The 23,446-nt window shown below is 37.4% G+C and overlaps 1 protein-coding gene across 1 annotated transcript in view; it reads right to left on the minus strand.

The window, feature by feature from the left end:
• KCNJ3 (potassium inwardly rectifying channel subfamily J member 3) overlaps nucleotides 1-23,107 on the minus strand; it is a 126,064-nt gene extending 102,957 nt beyond the window's left edge. Inside the window, exons 1-2 of the mRNA XM_087819843.1 lie at nucleotides 22,418-23,107; nucleotides 11,819-12,035 (exon numbers count right to left, since the gene is read on the minus strand). Coding sequence (XP_087675969.1) covers nucleotides 11,819-12,035; nucleotides 22,418-23,107 — 907 coding nt within the window. The remainder of the gene's footprint in view (nucleotides 1-11,818; nucleotides 12,036-22,417) is intronic.
• Nucleotides 23,108-23,446: the final 339 nt, after the last annotated feature.

Raw genomic sequence — 23,446 nt, forward strand, 5'->3', positions numbered from 1 at the left:
CATACCTGGGTTGCAGGTTTGATCCCTGGCCCCTGTCTGGGTGAGTGTGGGAGGCAACCAATCGATGTGTCTGTCCCACATCTATCTATCTATCTATCTATCTATCTCTCTCTCTCTCTCTCTCTCTCTCTCCCTTCCTTCCTCCCCTCCCTTCCACTCTCTCTAAAAATCAATGGAAAAAATATCCTCAGGTAAGGATTAACAACAACAAAAAATTCAAGATCAAAATATGTCCTCAATTTTAACAAATTAGTGTTTAAAACTTACCGCCACTTGAACTTCTTAATAAAGAATAATTGTGAGGCACCACCATTCTACAATTTACAGTTTATAAAATATTAACATCTTAACTAAATGAAGAGAATAGCCATATAAGTTTAATAAATCTTTGCATTTTGCATTTAATGTATAAAAATTAAAATGGGTGGTAATGAAGTACATTTGAGAAAAGACCACTGGGAGAAATTGTAGAGCAAAGCAAAACTAGAAAGAAACAGAGCACATGTTGAAACATTTTTGGAACTGATAATGCTAATCTGAATAAATACACACATATAAAGAGGCTGTATCATTTTCTCTCTACATTCTCTCAGTAAGGCTGCCAAATACGGAAGGATTAGAGCCATTTCTGGGAAACTGCTGAATCAGGAGCATGAGTCAGAAAGTAAACCCTTAGCACAGAAAAAGTACTTTAAAAAGTGCTGATAGCTCATCACAAACAGATATGCATTCGGTTCATAAGGTCCAAGCCTTCCCTTGTCACCAAGGCCCCGAGCACTCTTACCTTCCCAAACTCATCTCCTCATATTATGTGCATTTGGAAGAAAGTTTTTCCTCCAAAGGGCCAGATTTTTACCTGTATCTAAATGTTGAGGTAAAGCACACACTTGGTACTACCTAGGATGTCTCTAAAGAGGTTTCTAAAAACTAATGGCAGAACATTTTCTAATTTGAATGACCAAAAAAAATCTAAAATAAAAATGAAATTAAGCAAAATAAGGGAGCCTAAGAAGCTCTCTCCAAAAGCCTTTAAGATCTAATCATCCCTCTGACACGCTCTAAACATCGCTCCTCTCTGAAGGTGGCAGCAGGAATGCAGCACAACTAGAGTTACCCTCAGGCTTATGAGGATATTTTTGGCACAAGAGGTTCAGCAAATGCACCCCATGTATAATTACCACAAGGTGATGCTCCAAGGTTAAGTGGCCCTTGGACAACAAGGAATTGATTGTCCCCTCCCAGGCCCCAAGACAAGATCTTCTCAAGTTGTGGCACTCCGTCACCACCGTTAATAAACATTAAAATGCCACAGTTTATAAAATTACTTCATATTTAACTCACTCAACATTTATTTTCAAAAGCAACAATAACAACAGCAGCAATGACTTCCCACTTGAATTTCGGCTCTAAGCACCCCTCAGTGAGCTGAATGGGTTAATGATCCCAGCTCTTCTTCAGACAAAGCCTAAGGCATAGAAATAACAAAGTAACAATTAATCAAAGTGAAGCACTGTTAAATTGGGCCTAGCATCTTTATTTGTTAAGATAAACTCACTCTTTCTGGATCTCCAATCTTATCATTTCCTATTAAAAGCATATTCATTTTTAATCTCTGCAATCTCCACAAAATTTAACCCAGGAAAAGAAAAGCTCTCAAATAGTTTAGCTGTATTGTCCAATAGCCAGTGTTAGTCTTAGCGTAAAATTATGAAGTGTCCTTGTGAAGTTTTTAGTAAGCATGATGATATCCCCTTCTATGAAAAGGGAAATAACCATACACATTATTCTGGTCTAATGCATGTGCAGCAATTTCAGTGATCAGAATTCTTTCCATCGGTGAATGGTACTAACACCCTTGTTTGGCATTTATATTACATCTTCACACAATGTTCCACAATAGTTGTCACATCTTGTTCTTGGTTATGATGATGAATAGCAATGCATTTTAATTCATACTCCTGATTTTCAGTCTTTTCTACCCACATTAATTTGCATTTGGCTACATTGATCAGCACAGTCTGAACTGAAATAAAACTTCATCTCTGAAGACTTCAGAAATTTAAAGAACCATGCTGTCTTTCACTTTTATCACATGTCAGTGTGGTAGACTAAGCCAAAATATTGAAGTTGAGTACTTAATCCAATAAATATTAGGGGTTGTTCCAGTTGCTGAATTTAAGAGTTCTCAAATTTTATTGTTCTTAATTAAGAATCACCTGGGTGGCTTTTTAAAAATGCAAATATCCTGGGCCACAAACACAAGACATTTTAACAATGTAAGTCTAGGCAAGGATCCAGAAGTCAGAATTTTATTTTATTTATTTATTTTTTTGATCCTCACTTGAGGGTATTTTTTCCACTGCTTTACAGAGAGAGTGGATGGGAGAAAGAGAGAAGCATCGATGTGAGAGAGACACATAGATTGGTTACCTCCTCCCCCCAACCTGACCAGGGCTGGGCATCGAGCCTGCAACTGAAGCATGTGCCCTTGGCAGGAATCAAACCCTGGACTCTTCAGTCTGAGAGCTTATGCCCTAACCACTGAGCAAACTCACTAGGGCCAAAAGTCAAAATTTTAATAAGCATCCTATGGGGTGCTAATGCTAGTCATCCTAGGGTCTCACCTTGAAAGTCTCTGAAAACGAGTTAGTTAATGTCTAAAATATGAAGTTCCTTGTCACTGATCTATGCCACATCTTAACTAAAACTCTTTTCCCCAATTACAACTCTCCTATGCCTACTTTAAAAAATTAACTAGGTTATTCATAAGGTTTGCTGATATCTTTTATTCATATCAGCTGTAGGCAAGATTGTGACAAATAGTGTCAAGGTTCTCCAACCCACATCACTCCCAGTAATTCACCCATACCAACCTCTTACACAAAAAATGAGAAATTTCCATCCTAAGATGCTAAGGATTGTATTAATTAAATATTCAACAAAAGATAACAATGAAAATAATAGAGGAAAAATGTAAGTGAAAATATTCATTTTATTTAATTTTGAGACAATGTTGACAAACACAGACTAAGGAAACTGGTAGAGTAACACCCATCATGAGTTTGAAAAGACCTACTCCACTATTAATAACACAAATTTCTCAATTAAACTGAAACAGGCATGTAGGAAGCTTTAACTGGCAGTCTTGGATTGCTAAGTAAGGTGACCAACCATCCCAGTTTGCCCAAGGACTCTTGATTTTAGCACTGAAAGCCCCATGGCTCAGAAAACTTTTCAGTCACAGGACAACCAACATGGTTGGCCACCTGATTTCATGCTTCAATATTTAGGCATTAATATTTTAAATCCGTTCAAAATTTCTACAATGACCTATCAAAAGAAAACGATAGGGTAGGGTTTTACTTAGAAATTGCTCATAAAAAGTTGCCCTAGATTAAAAAAGATCAATAACCCCCCCAAAAAAATTTTTTTAGTTTTATTTTGACTCAAAAAGTTTCTGAAAGGTATCTCTAAAAGAGAAAAATATATATATCATAATTAGGAAGCAATAAGTATTTAATAAATATATAATAAAAATTACTGGAGGAGAGTACTTTGAGATTTCTAATAAATACATATCCATGTGTGGGACTTTTATCTGATAAGGTAGAACGTCTTCTGAAACAGCAGCAATGACTTTAAAAGGTAGCATTAGTCTGGGTGAAAACATGGAAACCAAAGAAACAAGCAAGATGCCCCTGATTTAGGCCCTGGCTCCAAGTATGAGGAGCTCACAGGCTAATGATTCAGACGGCAATGAGGAAGGATGAATAAAATTTCCAATGGTCAGGAGAGTGTTACCTCATTTACAACCACACCAGGGGGCTTGCTGATCACTACCTTCTGAAGGATCACTAAGGAGTAATGATTAATTACAGTTAATAAAGCGGAATATTGTAGAATCATCCAGGAGGAAAATTATAAGCACATCTCAATTATTCACAAGTTGAGCTTCTGCTCTGTGCTTTAGTCATTAGAAAATTTGATAGTGCTTTTCACTAGTAAGAAGAGTCAATGGTTTTTTCATGCTGTTTTATTTATTTTTCTCAATTTAGCTTTTGATTCTTTGGGTGTCTTGGCTTCTTTTAAACACCCTGTGGAACCTCAGTGGGGAGGACCCCGGGGCCCTTCTTCTTCTTCCTGTTTAATCATAAGGAACGGCTTTGAACCAGAGGCCTTTTTCATTATTTTCAACAATCACATGGTTGCCTGAGCCAGACAGTTCCACGCAGGACCCAATTACCTCAGGTCCGCCTATTGCAACAGCCTAATAATTGGTCTGTCTCCGGCCTGCAGCCAGAGGGATCTTTCTATCAAGCAAATATGATCATGGCATTCTCCTGCTTAAAATCATTCAAGGGCTCTATTGCTTGAAGAATTAGGTGCAATTATGACTCAGGGACAGGCTCATCTCCAGCCACTTCCACTCTGCCTCTTCTGTGCTCTGACCATACCAAGTTATGTGACTCCACCAACAAAATGAATCCTCACTTGCTGTTTCTATGGCCAGAATGCCCAGCTCCGCTCACACCTTCCTGTCTCAGCTCCTGCTATGGCCATTAGGGGGGGCTTCTCAGCCTCCTTAAGAACAAGTTCATCAGGCACCAATATTTAGGCCCGCATGGTAGCTTGACTCATGTTTGTTTGAATACATATTGCTAATACTCATTTTAGCTCAATTTTTATCTCCCTCTTGACTGTGGACATCCTCCCTAATCATCTCTGTACTATCTTATACCTCATACAACATAATCAATAAGCACTTATTAATTTATCTCCCACAGGAGACAACTGGTGACTTTGAAAGCAAGCTTATAAAATAGAGAACTGCTCTACTAAAGTCTGTGAAAAATAACAACATTTCAGAAGCGTTTACTGGGATCTATCACTTTCTGAGATCTATAACATGCACAATAAACAGCCATGAAACGAAGTCCTCAAATTTCAAGTTTATCTGAAGCTGTCATAAAGCATATGCAACATAAATGTGATAAAATTTTATATGTATCTCTACATAAAAAAATATTTTGATAGAGTATACAGACTACTAAGAACATGGTTTATCATAACAGTGCGTAATTATACAAGCAACTTATGCATAAAAAGAATAGCAAACAAGCAATATTAACTGAGAATTCATGAAATAAAACCCACAGATGATAGATACAATAATTTCAATCTCACTAATAATTGAAAGGGGAAAAAACAAGTTGGCCAAAATAAAAATAATTATAATACCCATTGTTGGCAAGGGTGTAAGGAAATAGGCACCTTCATATATAATTGCGAATTGGTGCCACTTTCTAGATAACAACTCTGAAATATATATTAAAAACCAACAGATTCACATGCCCTTTACCCAAGAATTCCATCTCTAGACAGTTACATAAAATAGTCAATTTGTAAAGGTGGCACATAAATTAAAACTATAAACTATAAGACTATTTACATTATTAAAAAAGGAAATGACTAAAAATCCCAGACTAGGACATAGGTAATAAAAATTAAGAGAGATACATAGATCAGCATACAATAAAGCCATTAAAACTAATGGTGCAGAATTATAATTTGACATGAAAGGTGTTAACGATACATTATACAATAAAGCAAGTTATAAAACAGCACGTGGCATAATAACAATAGATCTGAATGCCGACTTCGAAAAGTTAATGACCAATATCTTAAGAGTATAATAGTTGAAATGAAGAGTAAAGGTTTGATTTTACATATTTCTCGTTTTTCAATTATGAGCATGTATTTAATAGCGCTTTCCTAGTAAAAACATTTTTTTAAAGTGTGTTTTGAAGAAAAACACATGGCCTAAAGTGCCCAGGGAAGACTGAGCCAATACGGCACCTATCACTCCGCGGGAGAGAGACAGAAATGCCGTCCGAGGCAGTGAAAATGGTATTACTGCAGACACGGGACTCGAGAGTGAGCCCCAGCCTATGGCCATTACATCAGGAAGAGCAGCCTAACTTTCTCAGGAAGAAAGACAAGCATTTTGATACGGAGTCATTATTACAGATTTTTGAGCACAGGTATACCATGAAATTAGCGTTGTAAGCAAATTTCCCGAGCGGCCGTGCACAACCTGCACGCAAGCAGGGATCCTAGCAGACAGGATCCGTTCCTGAGACAACTGCTGTGATCCAGAAGGACATTATGCGGGGTTAAAGAGGGACAGTTGAATTGAGAGGCATTACAAATTAAGAGAAAGGAACACCCAGGCACCCTGCTCCTTTGGAGCATTTGCTGATCCCTCTGCCTGGAAGGCCCTTTTCCTAAGTATTTCCTTCCTTGTGTCTGAGTTCAAATGTCCCCTTCTCGCTGTAGCTTACCCTGATCTCCCTACACTCCCAACTCCTCTTGACTTGCTTTATTTTTTTCCACAGCACTCATCACTTTCTCACATTCTAGAGGAAGCACTTCATTTCGTTTTCTGTTTCCTACATAAGGAATATATGTACCCAGAGGGGAAAGAAGAAGAGGGAGGGTGAAGTGGGTAAAAAAGGGTCAAATATATGGTAACTGAAGGAAACTAGATTTTGAGTGGGGAGCATGGAAAACAGGACACATGTTGAACTATAATCTTATACATCTGAAAATTATATACTATTATTAACCAATGTTACCCCAATTAATTTAATTTAAAATTTTTTTCTGAAAAGAATATATGTACCCATAAGGGCAGGAATTTTGTTTTGTTAACTAGCGTGTCCCCTGTGGTCCAGAATAGTGTGCATCCTGTAATAGGCTCTCCACAGGTATTTGTGGAATGAACAAATTAATTGGATATAAAAGAGAAAGTGATGCGGGGAGAAGTCTGGGATAGAATCAAAATCTCTAATAGAGACAAACTTTCCAAAGGAAGTTGTAATTTGAAGTTTAGATTATGACTTACTGTTTGGACAAACTGACTTTGAACTAAAATGCCCTGAAAATAAACAGCAACGGTAAGACCCCAGGTGGTGGGAGGTTCCACAGATGGAGATAAAAGAAAATAGTGGATTTGTGAGTGCTTTGAGAATTCATTTAAAAAAGAACAAGGAAGGTATCTTGATTCTAAGGAAAAGAAGGCAAGGGGACAGATACAGGAAGCACCAGAGAGAGGAGGAGTGGGGAAGGCCAGCAATGCAATATATAAGGTACTGAAAAATATGGATTATAGAGGGAGGGATAATGTAGTGTCTGAATCCCAGCAACAACCTTGAGAAAAAAGTGACAGATAATGAGATTTTGTTTGTTTGTTTGTTTGTCTGTTTGTTTTGTTTTTCACGCAGAAAGACCTGGAAATGTCTGAAAGCAAATGGAGCCAATGGGATTTTAGGTATCAGGTATGGTAAGTATTGGAACTTGAGTCACAACATACTAGCTAATAAAGGAGATGGTTTGGGAGAAGCAAAAAGATACTTTTCCCCACAGGCACCAGGAAAGAACAAGAGAACTATGAGAAAAGGATTCATGAGTAAGAAATATATGAAAATGGAAGTGTTATATTCGTTTTGATAGAATAGGTGGAGCGATGATATGCCAAGGAAGGGATAGGACAGCTGGGACTGGGGGCATGGAAAGAGAGAAAAGGTCCAAAATAGCTCCCATGGGAGAGAGAGCCTGGGAGGACTCTTAAAAAGACAATTAAAAAGACTGCCAAATAGCAGCAGAGAGCAGATTGAAGTTTGAAAGCATCCAGTCCTAATGAGCCAAATCTGCAATGCTGTTTGCCTCTAGCAGGGCTCTCTCCTGGGAGCAGCAGCAAAGAGAGCAAGAGCGAGAGGTAACCTGTATTTAGGAATGTGCTGGACCAGCACGGAGGGGAAGGTTATTCGTGAGGCAGATCTTGTGCTCCTTGTTGGGAGTGAAAGTCCAACTCACTTGGGACCAGGAGGGCAACAGTGGCTGAGTGTGATGACTGAGGAGTATTTCCAAAGAAGGCAGGAAAGTAATCATTGTGGTCCCAAGCTGGAAGTTGAAACTTCCAGGGAAATTAGGAAGCTTCGAATTTCTCAGCTCCCCTTCTCCACACCCCCACCACTTCTGCTGAAACTACAGGAATGGGAAGAAGCAGAAACTAAATGAGAGCAGAAGATTCTTGTCAGATGACTGCCGTCAAGAGAGCAATTGTGTGTGTGTGTGTGTGTGTGTGTGTGTGTGTGTGTGTTGGGTAAAGTGGGGATGAAGTATTACCATCAATACAATAATAAGTGGAAATCTAAAGTTTTATTCATTTCCAACACATCAGGGAACTCATTTTTAAATATACTTCATGCTTTAAAAAAAAAAAAAAAGTATTTCTATTTTATTGTTATATACAGTTTAAGATGACTAAATTATTACTTTCACATAAATCCAGGCTTTGCTTTTTAATCAAATCTTAACACTCCCTGTGGATGCAAAGCAATCATCGTAGTGAAGAGGGCCCCCCCCGGCCCCAGCCCTCTGACTTCTCCACTGCACTCTGCACATTGCTCATCTGCTCCAACCACCTCCACCTTCTTTTAGCTCCAGGAATCGATCCAGGTGACCCCCAACTTGGGGCCCCGGTACCGGCGTTCAGCACGCCTGCCCCGCTCTCCCCCAGCTGGGTCCCGGAGCTCCTTCCTGACAGTCAGGTCCCTGCTTAGGGATCGCCTCCTCAGAGAGACTGGGTCCCTAACTGTCAACCTGAAGTAGCCTGGGATGCACTCTTGGTCCCAACACCTTGCTCCGTGTTGTCTTCTATTCTTAACACATTTATCTGGTAATATCTTGCTTATTTTTGTTGTTTTGGGGTCTGCCTCCTCCGGTTAGAATACAACCTCCGTGAGGAAAGGGATTCTGCCTGCACTGGTCACCACTATATCACCAGCATTTCCAATGCTTCCTAGCACCGTAGACACCCAAGTACTTGTCTAACCAAGAAATGAATGATCAAAAAATAAAACATAGTATTTCAATGCTAAATATGGTGGAAAGTTACGAGTAAATGTTTATTCACAGGCTGTTACAAAAAACAAAAAGGGCAGCAATAGTATAGTGCTGTCTCAGAATATCCCAAAAGATCTCATCTGTCTTACTCTGAACAATAAATATTAGGAGAAAGTCAAATTTACTGACAATGAAAGGACAGAGGAGGAGACGTCCTTAAAAAATGAGTCTACATAAATTTCAGTAACATAATACATGATCAAATGGACATAAAAATGTTTATGCTATTCTTATCAGGCTCAGGGAGGTCTGAAAATTAAGACAGATTTTATAGAGTTTGAACAGTGTGGGATTTAATTAGTTAGAGCAAACACACAAGCAAAATGTCAGATAAATTTTCCATGAAGTAATTTCTATTAATTGTGAGTAATGTTTATGCTGTTTGTCTTGCTATATTAGATCTAGAAAACAGGCTTAATTACGAGGTTAAAAGGAAGCAGATTTTAATCTCTTCTTCATAAAAGGCAATCTCTACATAAGACACTCAGTCTCCGCTCAAGTTTTCCTATTTTCTGTGAATAGTATTCTCTGCTAGTTCATTGTTTGGTTGTTGCTCTGTTTTAAAGGGGAGGAGGTGGGAGGAAGCGTAAAAATAAAGCCTACAGTCCTAAAAAATAATTTAATATTACAAAACTTTTAATGACCTTAAGACATTATATACTAATCATGATCCTTTGAAATATGAAGGCATGTAAGTTATAAAAGGAATACATAAGTAAACTTTAAAAACAACCTGCTTCAAAATTCCCTTAAGATACCCATGTGGAAGTCAAAAATCAAAAGTATTAATTAATAAGGAAGCCTAGGACAAATCCAACTTGAGAGACATTCTACAAAATACCTGGCCTATACTCTCCCAGTATGTCAAGGTGAAGAGCACAATGTAAGGTTGGAGAACTATCCCATCTTGATACTAAAAAGAGAAGCCAATAAATGATGGGCATAATCCTTAAATTGATGCTGAACCGGGGAGGAAATGCCTATGATAGAAATTACTAGGGCAACTAATAATATTTGAACATGGTCTAAGAAGCAAATGATGATAATTGTATCATTGTTAAATTTCCTGATTTTTTAAATTGCACTGTGATTTTGTAGGGAAATGTTCTCATTCTTCAGAAAGAAATGCAAACTCAAGACAAACAGGAAAAATGAATAGATAGATAGATTGGTGGGTGGAACTAATGACAGGCCTCTAAGGCTGTCAAGGGAAACAGAAACTTCTCTCACGTTAGTGATGAATAATAAAAAGCACCTGGTAAGTTATAAGCAGGTGTGTCAAAGATAGAATCATATACTATAAGAAAGAAGCCAATAAAAATAGCAACATCTGTTGTTTCAGTTCTAACAATACATTATTACTTCAATAAATAAGATGACTAAAAACTGAAATTCAAATGTGAAGATTTTTTTAGCTAAAAGCTTTTGTAAATTGATTGTATTCTTTATCAATATATGGCATTTCAGAAATACACTATCATATCATTTAAATTTTAAGTCAAAAAACTAAATAGAGGACTTAAACCATAAAATAGCCTACAGAAATCAAATTTCCAATATATACTGATGAGTTGTGTTTACTATTTTTAAAATCTTAATGTTTAAAGTGATATAATTAGTATAATAAAACACTAGAATATGACAAGCAGCTTCAAGGTAGCTATTATATGATTCTTACTTTAAAGAGAAAGAAAAGAAACTTATTAGAGATTTAGTATCTTGTCCAAATTTCAAATAGGTGTTATGTGTCAGGTGTGGAAAAACCACAGTGCCTTCCTCCCCCTGCTCCTTGGACAAAGTTTTCTACCCAGGTGAAAGATATATGATTATGTACAGTGCCCCACCTTGGTATGAAACTTGATTGTTTCCATGTTACTGCCAATATCACTTTCTATAGTACAGTTTATACACAATAATTAGCTTAAGATTGTTAAAATAATATTGGTTAAAAATATTGAGAGCTGAAATATGTCTTGCTTTCTCATTACTTGTAGAAAGGGTAAAACTCAATTGAGATAAACACAGATATATGTATATAATTATGTTGACATTATATTACATCTCAGACATTATTATCCACCTATCAGGTTACAAACCAACTGGGCAAGGCTTAGGCCCCAATCGATATACTCTGATTTACTGTTTCTTTCCTTTTGACAACCTTGATCTCCTCAGAGAGTAGCAAATTATATTTGGGACATACCAAGGTTACATTGCATCTTAACAAACAACATACAGCATGTACCTTATCCCAAAGCAGAAAAAGAAGAAAAATATCTTTTAAAGAATTTTGGTCATGGTTCAGCTGGGGAAATCTACTGACCCACTTTGAAATTAAAATGCTGCTTTGGCACATGCACCCGCGCGCACACACACACACACACACACACACAGGAAATTTTCACTGAGGTTGCACATAGTAGCATATCAAAGCTCTATCAGTGAATGACACTCTGAATCACCAAAGTAAGAATGTGCATGCTGAGTTCAGGATGCTCAGTAATGATGCTGAATTTACTTTAACCTTAAATTTTTAAAGAAAAATTATGATTACAGAAAATCCAAGATTGTAATAAAAACCGAACATCATAATCATTTCTAAAAAGTCATCTCAGTTGCTCTTTTTTTGGCAGGAAGTATTGCTGAGTCAATGGTACACCTACAATCACCAGCACAGTAAATCTTCATATTAAAAGTAGTATCAATTTAATGTTACAAAGAAATAAGAAGCAAGTCATTACTTTCATTATTGGGAACTGAGAAATTGAACCCAATTTGTGACAAGCGTTGTGCATGTAATATAACGTCATTATGGAATAAAGAAACTTGATGCGTATCTATTTTTACTCACCAGTGGTTTCCACAATGCCTTCTAGGATGACGACAATCTCGAACTGCTCACTTTGCATGCTTCGCTGGGACAGGTCATAAAAGGGGCTTTTGGCATCGATCACGTGGCAAATCGTGAGGGGGGAAACAAGAAAAAGTTGATCTGCCCCTGTACTAAAACCTACATCCAGTTCAAGTTGATCAAGGGGAAGGAACTCACCCTCAGGTGTCTGCCGAGACTAGACAAGCACACAGAAAAAGAGAAGAAATCACCACTTGCACTGAAATATTCAAGGCAGCCCAACAGTAATTTACATCATTGCCAACATTCTGCAATATCAGTCATCAGCAACAAACTCCAAACAAATCATTATGCAGCTATGTTCTGGCAAATGGGCCGAAATCCCACATAGCTCATGGGGAACATCCATGCATTATTTATAATATACAACTTACTATAATTACCGTTCCCTAACGCAGGAGCTTTGGAGAAATGTCTGGTCCAACAAGGGCTGTTAGGACAAACTGTGCAACTGAAAGTACATGTGCTACTGCTCGACATAAATTGCTGCATGGTAACTCACAAAGCAAATAAGCCGGCAATTCTTGTGGAGTTTGTTAAAGCTGAAAAAGGTTGATCATAATTTAAAAAGAGATTTATTTCATTATTACAAAGCAAAACTTAAGAAATAATTTTCCAGGATTTTTTAAAAGTAACACATGGATATAAACTAGAATAGAAGAGTGAAGATGTTATCATATTAAAGTATGTTATGTACACAACAGCTCACAGTAAAAATAAAAGGCAGATGCTGTTATTTAATGGCTTTCAAACTCCTAATAATAAACTCCATCAAAGTTGTTCACTTCTCTATTTATTTTATGAATTTTAAAATAGTGTGCAAAATTGAGCTAAACTGAAGTTTTTAAAATTATGGTTCACTAAAACTTTTATAAGGCAGTAGCATTCAATATCAGTATAAATCACCGTAAACTTAACTGAATAAATTGCTTGCATGCTACAGTCTGAAAGAAAATTAAATGTAACTATTTAAAATTAGCAAACCATGAAAGTAAACCTATTTTTCTTTTCTATTCATTTTCGTTTTATTTCACTGTTACTTATAAGGATCATGTATAAACAAATATTAAAGTTTAATTTATATAATGATGCTGATAAAATAAAGGCTGTGTTACAAAGTTGTATACAGAAATATTTAGTTGTGGGGAGGGCTTGCTGTTTGTAAAATGGGGCTTGGAAACATTCAATGTTTTAACCAGCTCTTTGCAAAGCTAATTTCAATAAACAAAACAGAACCTGTAACAGGTCTGTCCAATGAGGTGGTAGTTAGAAGACAAAATCCTTACTCTCAAAAGTCAAAGAAATGCATTGGCTTTTTATGTGAAGCAAATGAGTGAAAACGCTGAGAAATGTGATTTAGTAAGATGTCCTCTATGGCAAAACAGAACCAAGAGTTTCAAATTGGTGAGAGACTGGTGAGGCAGCAATTGCTAGAGTCTCAACAGCAAAATTAGTCAGTTACAGAGACTACTTTGCAATTAATGATGCTCAGGAATTTTATTTGTATAGAAAAAAATAATTCAATATAAATTTGAAACTATCTTCTCTACCTTGTGAGTGGTTCATTAAAAAAAACAAACAAACAAGAAAGACATGTTCAAGGTTACTGAGGAGAGAGAAAAAACTATGGAAAAGCATGATGGTGCAAAAATAAAACAGGCAGCTCTACCAACCAGTGTTAGAGAAATTCGGTATTTCTAAGCCAGTAGAAGTCACCTGTTTCTGAACCTCTCCTCAAATCAGAAAATGTGGATGAGACCAGCATCTTTCCAACTACACAGTTGTATAAAAAGTACTGACTAATATAACAACACAGTAAAAGCCAAAATCAAAACAAAAATAAATAAAAACAAAACCCCCGTGTCACTGTTCTCTCACCTACTAAGAAACAGGTGCTATATAAACACAAGGTGGTATTCTGATGTTCGTAATTAATGAGCAGACGTTGGGTCGTTTTACTAACTAGTCTAAACTCTGCTTTTTCAGCACTAAATGGAAGGTGATCGCAAAGGTAATTCTTTAAAAACTCAATTTCTTATTTGTTTAAAAATCATTTTCCCCAAAGGAGATACATTTTTGTAATGATTATATATGCACCTCAAAATTAAAATTCATCTTCCTTTTTTATATATTTGTTATTTATGCCTGTACTTCTTTCAGGTAAGCAATTAACTTTTATATTCCCCAATCATTCAACAACCTATGAAAAGAAGTGGCCTAGAAACAGGCAGCCTATCAGGAGAATGCCAACCTAGAGTAAGAGATATTTGGTTTTAGCAAAGCAGTTAATTCATACATAGGTCATTTAGACTTAAATATGCATGGAAATGCTCTATTCAAAGTCCACACACCTTCTGATTTTAAAAAAATGTGTCCTATAGACTCAAAATTATATCTATATCCCTCTCCCCACCAGTGTTTTATGTCCTATCCAAGTCTTGGTAGAAAAGAGTTGACAACTGTACCTATTATGTGACACTGTGGATAAAGTAATAACACTACATTTCTTTGAAAGATGTTTTCCATGTTTATGTATTTTTTCAAGTAAGTGAAATGCCCTACATATTGACTGAAAATTATTTCCCAGTGCATACTATCTAATTTACCCTTCCTTTACATGACTCTGAGACCCTACATACAGCCAGCTTTTTCTTTCAGGGCTTCTTTGTGTTAGGCTATCAAACAGAGTGGCACGTCGGTTTCCGAATGTCATCCGGAAGCCCGTTCGGGTTCTGAAACGTTGGAAAACCAAGAGATCCACAGCCGACAGCTGGGCCTCGGGGTCTTGCCCGCAGCGGAAGCCGTGGGGCATGTTCGACTTCCGAGGCGGGTTCCAAAACCGAAGCATTTCTTTCCTGGGTTTAAGGCATTCATAACCCGAAATGTTTGTTCCTCAACGGAGACATTTGGAAACCGGGGCACCACTGTATTTCAACTTTATATGCGCTTATTGCTCTGATTTTTGTAAGAGTGGAGGAAGTAGTTTTAGTGTGGAAGGTGCTCAGAGTGGTGGGATTGTTTAAAGTCTGAGCTCCTGGTTAGAGCAAGGTTATGTCATCAGTGCTCAGCCAAATATTATGATGTTCCACAAACCTACATATGCCTACACAAGACATTTTCAGAAGCATACACTTCTACTCTAGGCTTACAAGAAATTCTCATCTAGGTTTTTCTAATTCTGATGCAATTCCAGACATTTTCTGGAGCAACGGGAGGGAAATGCTTAATTTTAAGTCTCTCGACTTGTGTAAGTGGAGAGAACTTTTGTTCAAGGAACTGTGATATATACATGCCTATGAAAACAAAAGACAGAGAAGAAAAAGAGGAGTTATGTATGTGCCTTTATAAAACTAAACCATGATCTCTACCCTGAGTATGTAATAAATCAGTAGCATTGGGATTCCATCAGTTTCTAATTCTCTTACTTGACTATCAATTACCATATTTTGCCCAGTAATTTTGATAATAGGCATAAGAAATTTTAGATAAAAACATTTATTTAATCTTTATTATGTTATGGTAAGGATTATAAGAGGAAATCTTTCATTTATAGAGTGATTTGTTAATGGTCCCGATTATCTCCTTTAGCCCTATAAACGTCCTGATTTCAAAAGGAACACAGAATCATGATCATTTTCCAGGTAAGTACAGTAAACAGATATGACGGAGACCAATAATAATTCATAACAATTGCTAAAGTTTAGGACTGATGCAGTAAATTATTTACATTTCTAAAGGGTGGGTAACTAAAGTTGACTTCAATTGTTGAAATAATAATTTAGAATTTATAAAACTATTGGATAAATAAGCAAGTGTAAAAGAGGAAGGAAATTCATGAGAAATTGGAAATTCTTAAAAGTTTGGAACATAATTTGAAAACAGCAGGACCAGAATTCTCTTTGATACAACTTTTCTTTTCAATTGTATAGAATTTTGGGAAGGAAATAAAAACTTTCCACCATTTGAAAGGCTTTCTGGTTGACCAAAATATAACAAATGCTAGGAATTAAGAGAAAAATCAAAGAAATCTAAAGCTTAAAGTTTGTTTAAATTTGCTGTTCAAAAAAATTATAATTAGGAGATCATGGATTTTTTAAATGGATTTTTAAATGGATTTTTGTACAACTTAGGTTGTTAAATCATTTCTAAGTTTTTTCATCAGAAAAATGTTGCTATTTAAAAGTACTATTTCCATTACATGCATTTTAAATTATATGGAAATGAATATACAGGGTGCGGCAAAAGCAGATTTATAGTTGTGAGTACACAAAACACAGAGTTTATTCTTGTATTACTATTTACCAATTATTGTATTATTTTCCATATGAAAAACTGTAAACCTACTTTTGCTCCACCCTGTATGGGCAGAATGTAAGACTTGTTCCTCTTTTTATAGTCACATGTACTAATTTCAAAGAAACAGCTAATGTCAAATGACTTAGAACTGAGAGTCTAAAAAGGCTTACAAAATAATTAATTGCAATTCTGACTACAGGTGGGAAAAGATTCGAGTGACAGATGCCTGGAAGGGGCTATCATGATGGTCCCCAATCACGTACTTTACAGATAAATAGCTTTCGTATTACAAATGAAAAACTGCTGAGTACTTGTCCAAAGATACACACACACACACACACACACACAACCGGATACACAGGCATAAGCGGTCCACGTTTGGCCCTCCTTCTGGGAGATCTGGGACCAGTTGTCCACATTCATTTGGCAAGAACACACTTCACCAATACAATCAAATCTCTTTGCTGCCTTTCTCCCATTTTTCTAACCCATACTCTGTTCTAATTATAACCATTCTGCTCTTCTCTAGCTCCAAGGGAGGCTTGGGGATTTTGAATGAGACGTTTAAGCCCTAACATCTGATTCCTGAGATTCCCCTCTACCATGGCCTAAGGCTTGCTCCGCGCCCATCATCTCCCACGGTCTCCACTGCAGACAGGCACCGGGCCGGGGAAGGAAAGAAAGGAGAGAAGCCGGGCACAGCTGGAGGGCCGAAGCCAGTCCTGCTCACCGCCTCCCCAGGGTTTTATCTGCAACTTCACTTCTCTTTAAGTGTGTGTGTGTGTTGAATATATGCTGAAGTCAGGAAGAAATTGCATGGAATGAGGTCAGAGTGCTCTCTGGAAGACAAAATTAAGAAATGAGCCCAAATGCCAGGACCAGGATAAGGAATGAAAAATGCCTTGAGACTCAAAGCAGTTCTGGCAATAGTTTTGGGACTCAGACCAAAATTAAAGTTAGGCAGAGAAGGGTGTAGGTGTATAATTTCACTTAGACCATCTACAGTTAAACTGTACACTTCTTTTGATTCCTTAAGCTTGAAATTCCATCAATACTCAGGTGTAAAAAACAATGGCCAACATCAATCCTAAAACAAAGAGCTTTAATACTAAGCTATGTATCCCATAAAAATATGTTCACTTTATAAAAATAAAGTTCCTCATGGAATTGAATTTGTGTTGTAATAAACTATGTGAAACTTTTATAATTATTCAAATGAAAAGAACAGCTTTATAATTATTTGGGGAGCCTTTTATGGAATTTATAATAACTGTGGACAGAACTTGTATCCTTATGTACACATTCCCCTCCTACTCACAAACACTCTCAAAATGCGTCAAATAATTTTTCCTGCTTCTTTTTATCATTTCTCCTTACCTACTGCTGTTTATTTCTGGGTCTTTATGCCTCTTATTTTTACTCACAGTATATTCTCCTCAGTACAAACCACTCTGTGCTTTTCAGTACTAAATTAAAAATAAAGAACAAAAACCAAACATATTACTACTATTTTAAAAAATAATCAAAATTATAGATTCTAAAAAAACACAAGTTCTATACCTACTGGAGAATTATTGTACTTGTGTCAGAGAAAGCAAAGCTAGGCTAAATTGTGCTTATGTTTTCTAAAATCATAATCCACATAAAAAATTCACCCATATTTTAAGATCTAGCCCCAAGAATTCTGGGGTACTCAGTTCTAGACTCCCTGAATATTTTTATGAATAGCTTGTATGATGTTCAGAAAAACCGTTTTTAATAGATATTCATGTGTGGGTTTAATTTTTTAAAAAGAAGGTAACTAATTATCTTGATATTAAAACTAAAGTGCAAATTGGCCTAGCTCAATCAGTAAAAGTCAATCATACAAAATAAGGTCATACAAAGTCAAAAGCATAATTGCATTAAAGTGCAAAGTATGGAATGAAGAAAAACTAATAAATATATGAAAAAATTTCAGGAATCATGTGTCCCGAAGTAATGTGGTTAAAGGTTTAACAACTATTAGACATAAGAAATGGATGAAGAGCTTATTGGTTTTACAGGTGACAATTTTGTTTTTATCACATCTTCACTTGACCACATTTATATGAGTAAGCCAGGTAGCACCCAATTTTGAGTACCCATATAAATAAAGAATTAAGAAGTGAGTACAAAAATAACGTGTGTGATACACTAGAAGATGACTGTGCATCATTACTCTCCAGAACGGAAAGTTATGGGTTGCGCAGCTGAACTAGGAAAGCCAGACAATGGCTATGTGTAAGAAATAAAAATATAAGGAAATAAAATTATACTTTCATAGGTAAAATTTATCCTTAACTCTTTATTTCAAACTGTGCATCCAACAATAGTTGACTCTGTTTACTTTATGTAAATAAGGGTTAACTAAGTGCTTATATATCACATATAAAACAGCTCCTGAAAAATAAGTTTGTAAGTTCTTTAATAATGTATCAAAGATGACTAAATTTTCCCTAACAAGATGTAAATCTAAGGCAGTCAACCTTTAGTATTAGATTTGTAGAAAGGAGTATGTGAAATTTCCAAATCCTTTATACCCAACAGTAAATTACAAGATCCAACGTTTCGGCCATTAATCTCAACTCCCTAACCCAGGCATTTTTACTAAAACTTTCAACTAGATGATATATTAACTTAACACAGCCACACTATTCATTAGTCCTTATATTTTAAGTTAAAAAGGAAAAGAAGATAACTAAAATAAATAGAAAATTCTAATAATAAAAAATCAACATGGAAACAAAAAGAGGAAAAGAAGACCATCTTAAAAGAGTTGATAAACTTATAAAATTTAACATAAAAATAATTTCATATTGTATTCTTTAATTTTTTATTTAACCCATTTATTTTTTATTTTCTGAGTAGAAAAAAGGTCAACTGCTCCAGGCATAAAATTGGAAAATCTATATTTGAGTACAGAAGTAAACTTCAGTATTTGCAAGTTTGGAAGACAGGAATAGAGTTGAAGTAAAACTTGCTTTCATATATGTGATCAACAATTAAAAACTGGGCAGAGAAGTTATAAAAAAAAACTTCCATCCAAACTTAGAGAATTCGGAAGAAATATGCTTGGAAAATGTCATAGTAGCAAGGATTAAAAAGTCATATCCATGTCCTTACAATCTTCCCAAGAATAGAAAGTGCCTTTTAATCATTAAATAGAAATTGTATATTAATACTGAAAAATGAGATTTTATCCAGCAAATAAAAAACAGCAGCAGAAAAATACAGGGTGGAGCAAAAGTAGGTTTACAGTTGTTTGTATGGAAAATAATACAATAATTAATAAATAATACAAGAATAAACTCTGCGGTTTGCATACTCACAACTGTAAGCCTACCTCTGCCCAGCACTGTGTAAGTGAAATTAAATTAAATAATAGGAATAACATGCGTAGACTATAATTACTACCATTAAATATAATGGGTTTTGGTGCCTTAATATTCTGTATATTTCTCTGTGTTACAGATACATAAATCTTACATTTAAAATGTCAAACTGGGGTTAAAGGAAGAAACTGAATATGTGTAGTGATATTTAATAAGAAGACTGTATAAGACTGATACTAAAATAGTATTACTATATGATTTGGTATAGCCTCTCTTTAAAAATATAGTTGGCTGGTTTAAGTCACCTCAGATCAGTTCCTAAAAATAAAATAAGAGAAACTTATTAAAAGCAAATCTCCCACCTGATTTTGCTGAATGTTATCACTTCCCTAATAAAACATGACTTCTTTTTAATGAAGTATAAGGAAATGATGAGAACTATGAGAATTCACTTAAATTACCATGGATACCAGAAAACTCAACTTCAAACAAACTGTAACTGGTCTAATGAGGAACTGCCACACATCAACACTCTTGCTTCACAAAACACAAGAGAGAATTTCCCCATATTTTGTTTAAATATAAATTGATGCCACATGTCAATCATTTTAACTTCTAGCAATGATTAATCAAAAGCAAAATATTTTATAGGAATATCATGCATATTATTTTAATTTGATGTTGTTTTTATCACCTTGTGTTGATATAGCACCTTGGTTCAAATTTGCCAACACTTTAAATCTTTCATTATTATTATTTTTAATCAGGACATTCCTTAAGGTATATGCAGTACATGGTCCTATGCCTAGAAATCATTATCAATGTTCTGGACCACTGTAGAGACTGAATAATTAAGATTCACTGTACTTTGTAAAAAAAATTTTAAATTAAAAAAATAAAACACAAAACAAAACTGGTATGTAAATTAGCTCTAATTATTTCTGGCTTTGTTAAAATGAGATTTGATAAATTCTAAAAAATCTAAAAATATGTTGCCTTGAAAGGATATATATATATTTGCTTTAATAAATGATTTACATATTTGAAAAACTAGAGAAAACATGTGAAATGACATTTAAAGCCTGACTTTAAATATCCAGCAGAGTCTATTGGATGGACCGATCAACATGGTAATCTACTCTTCAGCAAGAGTCTCAGAGTGACACATAAACATGGATTCCTTGACAGAGACTTTTGCACTGTTAGCAAAGTAGGCCTAAGGTAAAGAGAGAGATTATACATCTTGTTCTATTCATAGAAACAGCACATAACAACAAATACCAATGCAGTAAACGTGCCCATAACACCACTGCTTAGCTTGATCCAAACAGCTCGCTTAGTTCAAACAGTAGTCAATAACACAGCATGCTAATTTCAATAAAAAACTGTATGTCACTCATTGAAGTTAATTATACAAAATATGATCTACTCAAATTCATTTATTTATAGTTATCTTAAAGAACATGTATATCAGAACCCGGCTGAAAATTTTCCACTATGCCTTATACAAACTTTGGTTTATATACTGTCTGTAGCATAGTAAATATGCATATGATGTGGAATGACAGGACAACTGAACTGCTTTAATCTAACAATTTACTGAGCAACATGGTCAAGAGTAATCAGGGTAAGATCTTATGGATGAATAATGAAAATGACCAAGGGTCAAATTTTTGTAAAGCACACTGGATCACTTTTAACTGCAACATAGTTGAGGCTGTGTAAAGCAATATATACTTGTAGAGTGGAAAGTGAAATTCAACAGCAAAAACCTCAACTTACATATTTATCAGACTTTCATTTTATCAATGCAAAATTCTGAAACTGGCTATGGTTCTTTCTGCAAAGTCAGATAAATTTTCAAGATCTTATTTAAGGTCATCATTTTAAATTCATGAACACTTAAAAACTACCTAAGGTAAATACGTCAAGAACATGAATTGTAACTAACACACATAGAACTGAGCTTGCATCCTACATTCCCAGGCTCTAACTGGGTGAGTGATTAGGATGGGCTTCTCTTCTTATTTGTAGTAGTGCCCTCTAACGATTAGACGAACCTTGCTTTAATAACCACTCTATGTGCAATTTGTTTTAGCATTTCCACTGCTGATGGTAAGAAGCAATCTTCTTTAATGGATGCTGAAAAGCTTCAAGTGAAATCTGTAATTGACAAAGGCTTCATGGAACCAGGCAATCGAGAATAAAATTAACAAGAGGCTCTACAGGAAAAGCACTCGAGCTTTCACAGAATACTTTTCTAGGAAAATATTTGGTAAAAATAAAAATTTTAAAGAACCAGGTGTTGTTTCTTCCACTTTATTAACTGTTTCTGGGGTCTGTGTGCTCATTACAAAGATGACCATAGACAGAGCTGATGTTATTGGGTCTAGAGGAATAATCCACCTGCTGATATTATTGGGGGAGGGGGGGAGAAATAAAGAAAACAAGGAAGGCCCTAAGTAAAAGCTGGGGTGAGTTCAGCACCTATTTCCTCAAAATAAAAGCTGCTCAGTGCTCAGTTTTAGTACCCCAAATTTAAGGAAGTATACTGGCAACAAATCAAAAAGAGTTCTAAAGAGCCAAGCAGCAAGGGTCAGGCAGGAAACGGGGCACACTCCTTTACCCCTGGGCTCCAGGACACGCCACCGCTTCTTAAGTGTCACCAGCCCGGAAAGTGACAGGAGCACACCCCGGGGATGGATTTAAGTTAAGAGCGCGGGAGAGAGTGGAGACAGAGCGGCGCTGCCCCCCGCGCTTGCTCCGCGCGAGTCCCCAGCCCCGCCCCCCCCAAGGAAGTTTACCGGCGGCGGGAGGTACGGCCGGGGGGCTGCGGGGGTTCTGGGGGGGCGGGGGGCGGTCGCCGGGGGGAGGGGCGGGTCGCGCTTACCTTGAGCAGCTTGCAGCGGATCTGCGCGGAGACCATGTGGCTGTTGCGCAGGTTGCCCACCCGGAACATGAGCGTGAGTTTTCCGTCCCGCATGGAAATCACCGCGTACTCGCTGAACATGAGGGTCTCCGCGCGCTTCTTGGGCTGGGACATCTTGATGAACATGCAGCCGATGAGGAAGGCGTCCACGATGGAGCCGAGGATGGACTGGAAGAGGAAGAGGATGATGCCCTCGGGGCACTTGTCGGTGATGTAGCGGTAGCCGTAGCCGATGGTGGCCTCGGTCTCGATGAAGAAGAGGAAGGCGGACGGGAAGTTGTAGACGTTGGCCACGCAGGGCGTGTAGTTGCCGACGTGCGCTTTGTTGAGGTCGCCCCGCGTGTAGGCGATCACCCACCACATGGACGCCATGAAGAGCCAGGCCACGGTGTAGGTGAGGATGAAGATGAAGAGGTTCCAGCGCCACTTGAGGTCCACCAGCGTGGTGAAGAGGTCCGAGAGGTAGCGGCTCGTCTCGCTGCCCAGGTTGCCGTGCTGCACATTGCACCGGCCGTTCTTGTCCACGAACCGCTGCCGCTTCTTCCTGGGCGCGAGCTGCTGCTGCGGGCCCTGGGGCTGCAAGCCCGAGCCGCTGGACGAGGTGGTGACTACCTGGTAATCTTCCCCAAATTTCCTTCGGAGTGCAGACATAATACGGAGGGCCGAGCCAGAGTCAAAGGCGAGGCGAAGGCGCGGCAGCCGAGCGCTGCGAACCGGCACCGGCGAGGGGGTGGGGGCGGGGCGGGCCCGGGGAGCCGGGGCGCGAGAGGGCGCACCTGGGTAGGGGGGCGCACCCGGCAGGCGGCGGGGGTCTCTGCAGTCGCCTCTCCTCCCCCGGGACCGAGGTTTTCCTCCCAAGCGGAGTCGTAAAAAAGTGTTCTCCAGCGCTCAAGGCAGGAGGGGTGCGGGGGCCACAAGCGCAATTTTGCCTCCAAGCTTTGCGAGGCTCGGCGTTTCTTCCCCCACCACCGGCATCCTGGGCCACCCCTG

The sequence above is a fragment of the Miniopterus natalensis genome, chromosome 8 (assembly GCF_054644295.1).
Source record: "Miniopterus natalensis isolate mMinNat1 chromosome 8, mMinNat1.hap1, whole genome shotgun sequence".
NCBI lineage: Eukaryota > Metazoa > Chordata > Mammalia > Chiroptera > Miniopteridae > Miniopterus > Miniopterus natalensis.